The sequence below is a fragment of the Anomaloglossus baeobatrachus genome, chromosome 5 (assembly GCF_048569485.1).
Source record: "Anomaloglossus baeobatrachus isolate aAnoBae1 chromosome 5, aAnoBae1.hap1, whole genome shotgun sequence".
Lineage (NCBI taxonomy): Eukaryota > Metazoa > Chordata > Amphibia > Anura > Aromobatidae > Anomaloglossus > Anomaloglossus baeobatrachus.
In genome coordinates, this window is record NC_134357.1 from 64,575,168 (window position 1) to 64,590,167 (window position 15,000).

Below are 15,000 nucleotides of genomic sequence, written 5' to 3' on the forward strand. Positions count from 1 at the left end.
TTTTTCAAAGTAACACAGTGGTGAATGTTGGTCAGAATCTGGTCCTTGCCACCATCTGTTCCCAAATACCCTATGTACTTGACAGCACGCTGTATCGGGACATATACAGATACTGATTGGTGACCGATTCAAGGAGCTCCAATGAATACCCTTCTAAAAAGTGATATAAAGATGGCTGGGCCATGCAAGACCGCGACTTTGTACTTTTCAGGTCACCTCTTTATAGATTGTCAACTCTTGAAAGAAAGACCCTCACTCCTTGTTTTGAATGGTTAATTATGTGTTATACGAAGGGAAACCTCAACAAGCAAAACCTCCACCAACGAGTGTATACCGTATACAAGTCTCCTGTGTAGTGGTGCTACACAGGGAACAGAGACAAACACCAGGAACTTACTGTTAAGTGCCATTATATTATCCGTTCCTGGGTGATGGAAATTAATCCCCATTCGAGCTGTGAATAAAAAGAAACATATATTAGTTTCGTAGAAGGTACATGTGTTAACAAGGGAGCCCCCAGATTTTGTTAATCTAGATGAGGTAGTCACCATTTACATCAGCATCTAATGGGTTAATTGGCCATGGTCAGCGACAATACCCGTTGTGACTGATGCCACAGCGTGTCAGCTATAGTGGACAGCCAACAGCTGCTGCATTTTGACCCATTTGGGAATGCTATTCTCTTATAACTGAGGTCAGTAAAAAGACGTATTGCTGGTCTTTAAGGGGTTGTTAAAGTGTGGAAAAACTATCAAGTATGTCGATGCAGAAAGAGGAAAGAATTAAGAATGAATGGTGCAGAAATTGGTGACAGAGTGACAAAGAGCAGCCCCATGACCGAGAACATGGCCAACAGGAAGTAAAGTCTTAATGGGGGTACTAGAAATCCGCAGCAATCTGTGGACAATACCAGAAATAAGAGGTATTTACAAGCAGAGCCACCCCAGGAGATAACTCTCCACCCCACTGAACGCCCAGTGATGAGGATGCTGAATAGAAAATGGCTTGATAAAGAACGCAAGAGCGTTCGAAACGCGTTGCTATACCTGGGCTGCCTGACCCTATCCTTTTTTTATGACAATATTGGATTTTACTTGTGACCTTTGAAATAAAGCTTGAAGGTTTTATTATATTCCGGAAGCTGGACCCTCCTTTCTTTGTCCTTGCACTTCCTGCACCATCAGAGTGTTTATCCATGCATGCCGGACTCCCCCGCCCCCATAGAAGACATTCCTCTACTTGCTCAGAACTTGCTTAAGGCATATTAACATTTTTTTCCCAAATTTGGAAAAGCCCTTTAAAAAGCACACCAACCACCAGGATTTTCCTATATAAGCTAAAGCCAGTGCTATACTGGCGCCATCAGGCTGATTCTATACATACCTGCAGTGTTCAGCTCGGATGTTTAGGTTTTAAAATCCAAGAAAGTAAAGTTTATAAAATCAGCAGCTGAGGATCTGATAATTGCAGGGGGAGGGGAAATTCATAGTTATCCCCTCCCCCTGTTACTTATGCCAATTCTATTAAAGAATCTATTTACTTTTTGACTAGCAAGCCCTGTGCTGAAATCATACCCAGGTGACCAGAAGGGGCGGGGCCTCAGCAAACAAGAAAATGTTGCTTCCTGGTATCCAGCTTTGTTGGCTGAGGCCCCGCCCCTTCTAGTCACATGGGTATGACTACAGCACAGGTCTTGCTAGTCAAAAAGTAAATAGATTCTATAATATAATTAGCATAAGTAAAAGGGGGAGGGGATAACTATGAATACACCCCAGCTATCAGCTGATCGGCAGCTGCTGTCACTCAAGCTGCTGATTTTACAAACTTTACCTGCTTGGATTTTAAAACCTAAACATCTGAGCTGACAAAGCTATATAGAGAATCAGCCAGATAGTGCCAGTGTAGCACTGGCATTAGGTTATATAGGAAAATCCTGGTGATTGGTTCCCTTTAAGTTTCAGGAAACCACTACTATGATAGATGAATATCTGGCCTTTTAAATGTTTCATGACAAAGACTATATGGAAAAACGTAAGAAGCAATTTGGAGTGCACAGCCACAGATTATATAACACATTTTTGAGAAGTGGGGGGGTGCACCTGTCAAGCAAAACCAACCATATAATACAAGAGAAAAAGCGCTTGACCAAAAAGGCACTCACTCCAAAATTAAAATTGTATAATTCAAATTTTATTTGTATATCAAGAGTTAAAAAAAACACATTTAAGGTACAAAACAGTGCAGACATGTTAAAAAACAATAGTAGTGAGACCCAATACAATATTTATTATCCTTGGGAAGATTTATCCTAGATTGGGTCTCATTACTATTGTCTTTTGGTGTTTTGGAACATGTCTGCACTGTTTTGTACCTTAAATGTGTGTTTTTTAACTCTTAATATAAAATTTAAAATTATACAAAATTTAATTTTGGAGCAAGTGCCTTTTGGTCAAGCGCTTTTTCTCTTGTACTATATATATGGAAAAACGTATCGTCAGACTCCTCTAAGTCTTTGAATTTACGAATTTCATTCAGTCCCATTGCCCCCCAGTGTATACCATCAGGCGCCTCACCATGCAGACTACCCTTAGGCTGCACTCAGACGTTGCACCTGTGTTATTTATGCCACAATCGTGGTAGAACTAACACTTTTGCTTTGATTTTCGTGGCAAATTTATAGGTGCAGAAACGCTGGAACGGGCCCGGTGCAGAAACGCTGGAACGGGCCCGGGGCAGAAACGCCGGAACGGGCCCGGGGCAGAAACGCCGGAACGGGCCCGGGGCAGAAACGCCGGAACGGGCCCGGGGCAGAAACGCCGGAACGGGCCCGGGGCAGAAACGCCGGAACGGGCCCGGGGCAGAAACGCCGGAACGGGCCCGGGGCAGAAACGCCGGAACGGGCCCGGGGCAGCCTTACAACAATCTGTGAAAGAATGGGTCATTCTAAAGCGCTCAATGATACAGGCGTGTAAAAGTCATTTTGTGGCATTTATTAAATACTGCACCATCACCTGTGAGTGAGGTTACTGAAAGGTGAAAAAAAAAATGCAGGAACTGGGACCCAAAGTCGAGACCCCGTAATGTTACTGAGTGGGGTCACAGAGTGCTGAGCAGCAGAGGGCAGAAAAGTCACCAACGCTCTGCTGACCTCATAAATGCAAAGTGAAAACCACCTCTGTGCTCTGGCATGGGATCCATAGCAAAGCAGCTGAACGGAAGCCTTACACTACCAAGCACAATGCCATGCATCAGATGGAGTGGTGTAAATCCAGCAGCGCTGGACTCTGGCGTGTTCTGTAAGGTGACAGATACACTACCCCATCTGGCTCCTGATGGACGAGTCTGGTGAATGCTAAGAATGTTACCACCTTGACTGCAATTTACAACCGAGGAGAGAAGAAAAGAGAAGAGGAGAAAAAAAAAAAAAAAAAAAAAAAAAAAAAAAAAAAGGGCTGGGTCAAAATAACCCAAAGTATAAAAGAAGTAATAAAGTTTTATTGAAATGCAACTTCTAATAACAATGAAATATCAATAGTTCCAGAAATACAGACAACGGCTAAAATTGGTGGGTGAGCCCCAGTCTGAGCCCCAGAGTAATCGGTACAGATCACATAGTACTGTGTTTTATATAGTATAAAGTAGTATATATAAATAATCAAATGTGTAATAACACACTGGTGTCTATCCAAAAATACCTATAAAAAAAAAACCAGTAAACCCACAAATAAAAGATAAATATAAATGGATATTCAATAACAAAGAGGCTCTCCCAACATATACCAGATGCACGCTTCACTCTTGGTTCATCAGGGGTGTTTCAAAAAAGTTTATCAATTCTTTTATACTTTGGATTATTTTGTCCTGGCACAATTTTTTTTCCGCTCTAAGTAGTAATTTTTATATTGGTGCCTTGTGAGGGCAATATAACTACTTTCTAGGATTACGATATTCAGTTTCTCAACTGTAAAATCTGGTGGAGGAGGTATATAGCTATGCTATTAAAAAAGCACGCCCATCAAAGTATTTTGGCCTTTTAATATAGTTCAATCACCAGATTACATAGCACTGTGTATTTAAAATTGCTCATTTTGCCTTTCTACCCAGTAAATTCTTCTCTTTTCTCTGATTTATATAGAAACAGGAAGTCTCCTGTCCCTGCATGAATCATTCCCCTATTCAACTCCTGACCCAGCTGCTCCCTCCTCCCATGGATTTTGCAATGATGAATCATGCAGGAAAAAGACTTCTTGTTTCTTCCTAGCGCTTAGAAGGTTTCAGTAAGTCAGTTTTTAATCATGCAATGTCATAGACCTAATGGAAAACAAACGAAATAACTGGGTAGAAGGGCAAAATGAGCCAATTTTAAGTACACAGTGCTAACTAAAGACTGAAAAATATTAAGGAGTATAAAAACCTTTGATGGCAGTGCTTATTTAACCTCTTCACGACACATGACATACTGGGTACTTCATGGTTTGTGTCAGGCAGAGATCCCTGCACATGTCAGCTGATTTGAACAGCTGACATATGTGCCTCCCTGTTAACCCCTTACATCACACTGAAAATGTGACAGCACGACATACTGCAGCAGTAAGCGCGCACTCACCCGCCTTCATCGGACGTCACGTGACGTGATCAAGAAGAGCCGATGGTTGCCATGGTAGCATAGGGTCATCTGATGACTCCTGTAGCTGTTATAAAAGTCACTCCCTCTTAATGTCAGGGAAAGCGCTTACTGCAAGAGAGCAGCATTTCAGCAGATCTCAGCTGTGTAGCTGTCATCTACAGAAATGCACAAGCAATCAGATTGCTGATCCTTAGAGTTCCCTAGGGGAGTAGTAAAAAAAAAAAAAAAAAAATAATACAAAAGTTCAAATCCCCTCCCAATCACCCCATTGAAAACTAAAGGGTTAAAAAATTTAAAAAAAAAAAAATACACATTTTGTATCGATGAGTTCAGAAACGCACAATCAAAATATAATAATTAATCTGATTGGTAAACTGTAAAATTTCCAAAACGCCAAAATTACGTTTTTTGGTCGCAGCAAGTTTGGCGCAAAATGCAATAACAGGCGATCAAAATTTACTCTTTGCGCAACAATGGTACTATTAACATCAGCTCAAGGCGCAAAAAATAAGCAGTCACTGAGCCCCAGATCCTGAAAAATGAGAATGCTACTTGTTTCATAAAATGGTGCAAAAAGTGCGCCACTTTTTTGGACAAACGTGTGCATTTATTTAACCCTTTAGATAAAAGTAAACCTATACATGTTTGGTGTCTACGAATTCGTGCCGACCTTAGGCCTCAAACCCACACATTAGTTCTACCATATATTGCACACTGTGAATAAAATATCCCATAAAAACAATTAACTGAGCTTAGACCCCCAACCGTATTCAACACCTTTGAGATAAACTACAGCAGAGATTGGGAGCCAGGTCCTCATCCAACATCAATGTCTGACCTCAGAAATGCGCTTTTGGATTAATGGAAAAAGTTTTCAGAGATCCCTCCAAATTCTTATAGCTGCAAAGGGACCAACGCTCTATTGATTCAGAATCGGAGGTCATAAAGGCTTCCGTAGGTGTAACAAGACTTTTAGCCATATAGTGTATATCAATTTCCAAGTGTATGGCCATAAGGTCAGATCTTTTTATTGCCACACTTTTAACTGGTTACAGAAATAGAAAGGCGGTGTGACATCTGGAGATTTTGGTTTCTGTCCGGGTTTTTGTGCCAGCCGCTGTCCGTGTGACATTTGTCACATGTTCCTGCTATTTTTATACCTTAACTCCAGGATCCGCAGTCAGCACATGAAGAAAAATAAGCAAATTTCAGAAGGATTTCAAGAAGGAATTGACTACATGGGATAAAGTACTCAAAAGCGCTGTATACTGTTTATATATCCCGGTAGAGGAGACGTTTTCTATGCAAGATGGGTGAGTTGAACGTCTTATTACCAAGAGGTTAAAGGGAACCTGTCACCAGAATTGGGGCCTATAAGCTGCGGCCACCACCAGTGGGCTCTTATATACAGCATTCTAACATGCTGTATATAAGAGCCCAGGCCACTGTGTAGAACGTAAAAATGACTTTATAATACTCACCTAAGGGGCGGTGCAGACTGGTTGGATGGGTATCTCCGTTCTCCAGGTGTATCACATCAAACCTTTTCGGCCATCTTTGTCCTTCTTCTGAAGCCTGGGTGCATGACGCGTCCTTCGCCATGCACACTCGCCGGCATTGAGGTCCTGCGCACGAACAGGGAAGATCAAAGTATTGTAGTGCGCCTGCGCAGGACTTAATGTCGGCTAGTGTGGATGACGTAGGACGCGTCATACACCCAGGCTTCAGAAGGAGGAGGACAAAGATGGCCGAAAGAGGAGGCACCGCACTCTGACAATGGAGACACCCATCTGACCAGTCTGCACTGAACCAACCATTAAGGTGAGCATTATAAAGTGTTTATTATGTTCTCACAGCGGCCTGGGCTCTTATATACAGCATGTTAGAATGATGTATATAAGAGCCCAGTGGTGGTGGCCCCAGCTTATAGGCCCCAAATCTGGTGACAGGTTCCCTTTAATGTTGTCCATCATGTCCATTTAGTGACAGTAATCACAATGTGCCCTAAAAGATGGGCCTCTCTTAGAATACTAAAAACTAATGCAGATTTAGAGTGTACCTGTGTCATTAAATAGAATCCGTCAGCAGGATTTTGCTATGTAATTTAACAGCAGCATAACGTAAAGACAGAGACCCTTATTCCAGTGATGAGTCACTTAGTTTACTGGGTTCAGCAATTTCGATAAAATCAGTTGTCTCTGATTTAGATCTAGCAGAGCTAAGAATGCTGAGCCCTGTGCAATCCCGCCCACACCACCGATTAGCAGCTTTATACACTGTGCATAGACTCAAACTTACTAATATGTGGTAGGTGTGTGGCTGATCCGGGAGACACCTAGTCCTCTAGTGATCAACTCCTGCTGATTAAACACTGATTTTATTGGAAACCACAAAACAGTCTAATAAGTGGCACATTGCTGGAATCTTGCTGTACCTATATCATGCTGCTCTTAGATTACATTGAAAAAACCTCCAAACAGATTCCCTTCTAGTGACTAAATAATAAGTTGTCATGTGTATATGACAATTTTCACCAATGTTATCCTCTGGAGCCTGCATTCTGAAAGGGAATCTGTCACCAGCTTTTTGCCACCTAATCTGAGAGCAGCATAAAGTAGGGGCAGAGATCCTGATTCCAGTGATGCGTCACTTACTGGGCTGCTTAGTGTAGTTTTGAAGAAAAAAAAAAAAAAACACAGTTTAATCAGCAGTAGATTTTTATTACAGGACTACTTGTCCTGCTGCCATGTAGTCCAGCATATTCATGATCTCTGTATAACTGCTAGATCTGCAGCAGAGAAAACATTGATTTTATCAAAATGACAGCAAACAGCTCAGTAAGTGACACATCGCTGGAATCAGGGTCTCGGTCTCTACATTATGCTGCTCTCAGATGGGGGAGAAAAAAACCTGGTGACAGATTCCCTGTAACTTTCAGTTGTCTATGAGCTTATGAGTGGGGGCAAGTTTCAGATATTCTCTTGTATTGATTTATTTCTGGAACATTTCTTAAAATGAAGGTGACTATTTAAAAGAAAAAAAAAAAATGTATGGTCTTTACAAGTGGGCAGGTGGTAGCTCCCAATGTACTTTGGAGGCATGTCCATAGGCTGAATAATTACCCTGTGAGCACTGCCCCCTTGTAAAATTAATAAAAGTAAAATTAAAATATAAAATAAAAAGACTCATACGAGGGGCTGCTGATAAGTCTTTGGCTTTACCCAGAGAGAAACGAAATAGAATGATGAAACTTTACATTTATTCCACATACAATCGGTATTCTAAGTTGAGTAAGCCTAGTAAAAAGAAGGATTTTGGTTGTGCCTCAAACCAGGCATCCGTAGCATCCATGGCATCAGAAATGGTGTGAAATTTGGTACCCTTGAGGTGTTTCTTCAGGTTTGGAAATAGATTATGTCGGAGGGAGCAAGATCTGGTGAATAAGGAGGGTGGTCAACCAGCTGGAAGCCCAGCTATGCCAGTTTTGCTGTGGTTGCTTGTGCAGTGTGAACAGAAGCGTTGTCTTACAGGAACATGATTCCTTTGAACAGCTTGCCGCACATTTTGACCTTCAGAGCTGCCTTGAATAGGTCCAAAAGTTTAATGTAATACCTTGCATTGATGATGGAACCCTTTTGAAGGTAGTCCACTAGCAACACACCTTCCTTATCCCAGAACACAGACGCCATCACCTTAGTGGCTGATTTTTGCACCCTGAACTTCTTTAGATGAGAACAACTGTGCCTCCACTCTTTTGACTGCTCCTTGTTTTCAGGGTCAAACAAATGAATCCAGGTCTCATCTATAGTGACCAGTCAATCCAGGAAGTTCTTATCAGTCCGGAAACGCTGACAAATGGACCGGGAAGTTTTCAATCGCATGCATCTCTGATCTGTTGTCAAACATTTGGGGACCCACTTTGCAGATAGCTTCCTCATGTCCAAATGTTCATGGATAATGACACAAAACACATTCACAGGAATTTCCCATGATGTCTGCTATTGCTTTAGCTGAAATTTGTGGATTCTCCAGTATGAGGTTCTGCACAGCATCGATGATCTCCGGAACAACAACCACTCTCGGTCGTCCAGGACGTTCCTCATCATTGGTGCTGAAGTGGACCGTTTAAATTTGGCAACCCAGTTCTTACCTCTGGAATATGAAGGGCATTGATCCCCCACTGTCTGCGACATATCACCATGAATACCCTTCACGGACTTTCCTTGCAGAAACAAGAATTTTATCACTCCTCTGCTCTCAGTTGCTGTGAATATCGCATTAGACTCTGCCATTTTGTTTTCGCGCGTGCGTAGAACACTTACCATAAGCCACAAACCAAAATTTTTAAAACATATATTAGACACCTAAGGCTTTGATGTGACGTAACATTTGTTACCATTTAAACAAAAAAGATCACAAAGACTTATCAGCAGCCACTCGTATTACTCGGACAGTATGGTGGGGGAAAAAAAAAATAAATAAAAAAATAAAAAAAAAAGAAGGGGGGGACTAGTCATGGCAGCAGTGGGAATAAAATAAGAGTGAGAAGTGATCACTATTGACCTAGTGACAAGTCATCTTTAAGTAGAGTTTTGCGTTATTACACTTTGTTTTTTCTATATAAGATGATTATCACAGCGTGCCATACTCCACGTCAGTAGCTCCACATACAGGACAACACGTCACCCCCCCAAATAAAAATGCCTTTACGTCAATACTGATTGAGAAAGCAGCCGGAGCGATTTAATTAACAGCGAGTGCTGCCAGTGAGTGGTTTCTCCATCACCCACTCCTAGTTCTTTTCTAGCCCAAACTGAATATCCACAAGACCTGCCAAGCAGCTGGTAATATTTCTGTCCTGCCCTGACCTGCGATCTCCATTATAAGCTGGACCGGCACATGATATCAGCCTCCGTGCTGACTGATGGTACATAGCTTTCTAACATGCCGGGTTTTAATTATTTTGATATAAACACTAAAATAGAAGCATTTTTCTCAGAACCAGCGCCAAATCCATCCACAGCGTTTAAAATCAATTTTTTTATTTTTACGTCTGATTTTTTTTTTTCTTTAAAACATATCTATTTTTCAATGAAAAGGGGGTGGGGTTATTTATTTATTTATATTCTTTTTCACCTTTAGGACCTCCCAAGCCCTCTCCCCGCATTATTTTTTAGTTTTTGTAGGGGACTTAGGATTTGCTTTTTTTTTTAAAAATCACTCAGCTCCCAGATTCACATTGCAAGGGGGGGAAAAAGGAGGGTGGGGGTGGGGTCAAAAGGAGCTGGTGCAGGCCCACATTGGCAATCAAGGCAATCAAGCCTCCTTAACACCGTCGGTGACAGCTACATGGTTATGCAGCAGTGATCAGAGCCGTAAGGCCACGTGCACAGGTTACATATTGGGTGAGTGTTTTTCCTCCGTATTTCTAAACAAAAACCAAGATATCCAAGAGTGGAACAATCAGGAAAAGTGTAATAGAAACAGTCACCACTTTTGTATTTATTTACCCACTCCTTTTTTGGTTACAATAGGAGGTAAAATAAAATATAAAATAAAAACACCAAATTCTCAATGTGCGCACGTGGCCTAACACAGCTGGCATTTTCTGGGAAAGATGCGGGCTCAGCTCCTCAGCTTTCTCTATACACATCAAATACAATCTGCTGTATATAAAACAGGGGAAGCAAGGACACTGGAGTGCGTACGTAAAGGTCACCAGCTGGACTGATACAAAGCAACGAAATGCAGGTGTGATAGAAAAGACTTGCTATCTGGTGCAAGTCCAAAATTATGGCCTGTGTGAGCTGCATGACAACGGCGCCACGAGCAATCGAAGGTACGGAGAGAGGAAGTTCCAAAATGGATACACGTCACAGACTTTTTGCATATTTTTTAATATAGCCAATGGCATACTTAAGGAGTTAATGTTTTAGTAAAATCCCTAACTGCTCTATAAAAGGCTTGTAAAACAAATTAAAGCTACTAAAAACTACTGAACGGAAAGCTTATACCAGCAACATTTTGTTTGGTCTAATTTCCTCATAGCTAGCATTCAGTAATGCTTGATTTGAGATTTCAGCAGACATTCGCTGTTAAAGTGATTTCCGAAACTATGGAATTTCTCCATGCCAGAGGACTCCTCTAAACAGGAGGGATGATTTTTTTTCATTTTAAGATCTTGCGGGATCACTCTTAAAGTGAACCTGTCACCTACTCACCTGTGGGAGGTCCAGTCCAATTGGCATCGCTGGTCTTGACCCAGCGCGTCGTCTATCTTTGCAATCGCCGTCCTCCTTCCCAGCTCTGTGTGAATGATGCATCCTATATCATCCACACAGAGTCCTCCATGTGTTCCTGCACATGTGCACTTCTCTGTGCCCTGCTGCAAGGGCAGAGCAAGGTTTGTAATGAACAGACACGGGGAAAGGTCAAAGACCGCCTGAACATGCGCACTACAATACTGTGATCTGCCCTCAGCAGGAAAGAGAGGGGAGTGTGCAGGAGCACAGTGGAGGACTCTGTGTGGATGAGGTAAAACGCATCATCCACATGGAGCAAGACAGAGGATGGCGATCGCAATAGGAGGAGGCGCTGTGTCAAGACCAGCGATGGCCATTGGACCGGTCAGCAGGTGAGTAGGTGCCAGGTTCCCTTAAAACATGAATAGGGGTAGGCAACCCAATTAATGGTTACCAGATTTACAACTTTGGGAGAATTAGCATCCACCATCTGGCTGTGTCCTTCATTACGCTTCCTCTTAGCTTCAGATACCTTAAGACTAATGGCATAAGATGGCCAGGTTTAAAAAAAAAAAAAAAAAAAGTAATGACACGTTAAACAGTTTACATATTGTGTCCGATATGCCCAGGTTAAGTAAACATTACATTCATTATATATTCCCCTACAGATCACTGCATATACTCAATTGGCAGCACTTACCTTTTAAAGGTTCATGATCAGTCCTTATCATATCCATCAATGAATTTTCTAAAGAGTGCAAGTTAAAAGATTCATAGGGTCTGTTCCGGTCCTAAGGGAAAAACAAAAAAAGGGACAAAATATTAAAAAAAAATAATAAAATAAAATATATATATATAAATCGCATACAATATGATAACTATTTAAAAATTGCCTTATTTTCATGCAATGCACATAATTACTGGACAATAGAACTCCAGGTTCAATATACACAGCCCCGTGTCTGTTTGAAAGGGGGGTGGCTTTCCTTTAGTTTGGCCAGGATTTTAAATGAAGGGTCAGGCCACTTGAACTGCATTTTTGTCCCTTCTATGGCTTACAACAATATTTTTACGCTTTTTCCTCTACATTTGGTTAATATCCACTTTGAAATTACAGTACACACTTAAAAACTGTTATCCGGCATTGCTCACTTCCACATCGGAGGCGAGAGTTGCCAACAATGTTACAACCCCACACACCTCCAGGGAAGTGTGCGCCAAGGTATACAGAAGTATATATTCTCTTGCCACAATGTCAGATCATTGGGGGCACTTTGGATATGTTCTGCATATTATTTACGGAGTAGTGAAAATCCTACTACTGAAAACCCCAATATTTTGGCATTTATTGACAATTTTTAAGTCATGTTTCTGTTACAAATTTGCTTTTGCTATGATGATCTATATTAAAATAAACTACAAAACTATAATATACATTATATATATATAAAAAATATAAATATATACTAGAAGGTGGCCCGATTCTAACGCATCGGGTATTCTAGAATTTATTGTCTAGTTAATGTATGATTTTTGTATATATATATATATATATATATATATATATATATATATATATATATATATATATATATATATATATATATATATATATATATATATATATATATATATATATATATATATATATATATATATAATGTTGTGTGTAGTTGCCAAGTGTTTGTGTAGGGGCTGTACATGTTCTGGGCGTTGTCTGGGTGTGGGGGGGTGTGAGAGCGGTGTTTGTGTGTTGCGTTGTTTGTAGAGCGCTGTGTGTCTGCAGCGTTGTGTGTGTGTGGTGCTTTGTGTGTGTGGTGCTTTGTGTGTGTGGTGCTGTGTGTTGCGTTGTGTTTGTGGAGCGCTGTGTGTCTACAGCGTTGTGTGAGTGGTGCTGTGTGTGTTGCACGGTTTGTGTGGGTGTGCGTGTGTTTTGGGGGGAGGTATGTTTTGTGCAGTGTGTGTGTGTTGGAGGAGTAGTCCTGGAGGGAGAGGAGTATAATAGTATGAATAGTCCTGGGGGGAGAGGAGGATAATAGGAGGAGGAGTATTCCTGGGGGGGGGGGGGGGGGGGAGAATAATAGGAGGAGTAATCCTGGGGGGAAGAGGAGGATAATAGGAGGAGGAGTATTCCTGGGGGGGGGGGTAAGAATAATAGGAGGAGTAGTCCTGGGGGGAGAGGAGGATAATAGGAGGAGCAGTCCTGGGGAGAAAGGAGTATAATAGGAGGAGTAGTCCTGGGGGGAAAGGAGGATAATAGGAGGAGTAGTCCTGGAGGTGAGGAGTATAATAGGAGAAGTAGTCCTGGGGGGAGAGGAAATCTAATAGGAAGAGTAGTCCTGGGGGTGAGGAGTCTAAGAGAGAGTGCTGGGTCACTTGTTGGTCTCCTGCTGTGCAGCACGCATCAGCGTCTGACAGCGGGAGACTAACGATCTGAATGGGCAGGGAGCTGGCATTCGCTGGTAACCATGCTACACAATATTACCCGATGTGTACCATGGTTACCAGCGTATGTCGCCCCCCGCACGCACGGGAGCCCACACCAGCGTACGCCGGCAACCCCAGCAATGCGAGGGTATGTGTCGGCTGGGTTTCCAGCGTACGCTGGTGTGGGCTCCCGGGGGTACAGCACTCACCTGGGAGTCGGGGCTCCGTGTCGGTTCGGGGAATGCGTGCGGGGGGCGGGGCCAGAGCGAGCGTGCAAGGCGTGGCCGAGTTGCCAATGCGTGCAGGGGGCCGGGGCGAGAGGCCAATCCGTGTGGGGAGCGGAGCCTGGGCGAGCGGCCAATGAGACGCTTGTCACGGTAACGACAGAATTTTGGAGACAGACAGAGGCAATATTTATATATATATATACACATACATACACACACACATATACATACACACACACACACACACGTATATATATATATACATATACACAAACACACAGACACATCCACATGCATAAGGAGGTGATCTCAGTATAGAACACGTCACCAATTTTCAAAGTAAAGAAGTTCGTAACGGTGCTATCGACATGACTTTCTCACCATATGTTGGTAATCAATCTAACCCATGAAGGCAAAAAAAAAAAAAAAAACCATAGATGTCCATAAATGTGGTGATGTGTAATAGTGAAAAATGACACCGGGAAAAAGTATTGAACACACTTATTTATTAGTATTTAATACTTCATATAAAAAATGCTGTTGGTTGCCAGCTTTAAGATGCCTCCTGTATGAAGAAACTAGTCACATGCATTGATCAAGTGTGACTCTGGCCCATTCTTCCACACAAACTCTTCAAATCCTGAAGGTCTCCTGGGCTCCTATGAACTCTGAGCAGCATGTCAACTGATGAAGGTCATATTTTAAGACCGAAACGTTTTCACATAGTGGATTTGCTGCTATATCTTAATAACTCAAAGAGTTCACCATATTGGAGTGCTTGGCTTATATCCTCATCAGAAGAGGCAGGATTACAATAAGAGGTAACAAACACCTCTATACACACAGTTGTTAACACAGGATCCACCAAATCACAAGTGATGTCATAACTTCTCCTGCTCCTTCCCTCTTCAGTATGACCTTCACACATGCTCATCCAATGAGTCAATATAAAAGATAAAATCTTAGTATATTGCTGCTAATTCACAAGTTAATTGCCTGAAACAACAGGGAGTGTAGAACAGCCCCAAATGGTCAGTTTGAAAACTGCTGGATTTGTAATACAGTATTGAAAAAAAAAAAAAAAAAAAAAAACATTGTGTGTGTGGTATATATTTTATATATTATTATATATATATGCATTAATATATCTATATATATAATTGCCTTATTCTGTCTGTCTGTCTGTCTGTCTGTCTGTCTGTCTGTCTGTCTGTCTGTCTGTCTGTCTGTCTGTCTGTCATGCTCCGAAATTGTGTCCTTACGGTGACACAAAGCTGATTGGCCGCTGGGCTCGCCATGGCCCCGCCCCCCCACACGGATTGGCCTCTCGCCCCGGCTCTCTGCAGGCCCCGCCCCCTCACGCAATGCACGCTCGCTGTGGCCCAACTGACACGGGGCTCCGATTCCCAGGTGAGTACACACACATCAGATCACACTCACTCTCACACACACCTCACACATCACATCCACACATCAC

The 15,000-nt window shown here is 42.1% G+C and overlaps 1 protein-coding gene across 3 annotated transcripts in view; it reads right to left on the reverse strand.

The window, feature by feature from the left end:
• CPEB3 (cytoplasmic polyadenylation element binding protein 3) overlaps nt 1–15,000 on the reverse strand; it is a 189,507-nt gene that overhangs the window by 97,435 nt on the left and 77,072 nt on the right. For all 3 annotated transcript variants that reach the window (XM_075348561.1, XM_075348558.1, XM_075348560.1), the window contains 2 exons: nt 11,570–11,660; nt 398–454 (listed from right to left, as the gene is read on the reverse strand). In XM_075348561.1, the coding sequence (XP_075204676.1) occupies nt 398–454; nt 11,570–11,660 (148 nt within the window). The remainder of the gene's footprint in view (nt 1–397; nt 455–11,569; nt 11,661–15,000) is intronic.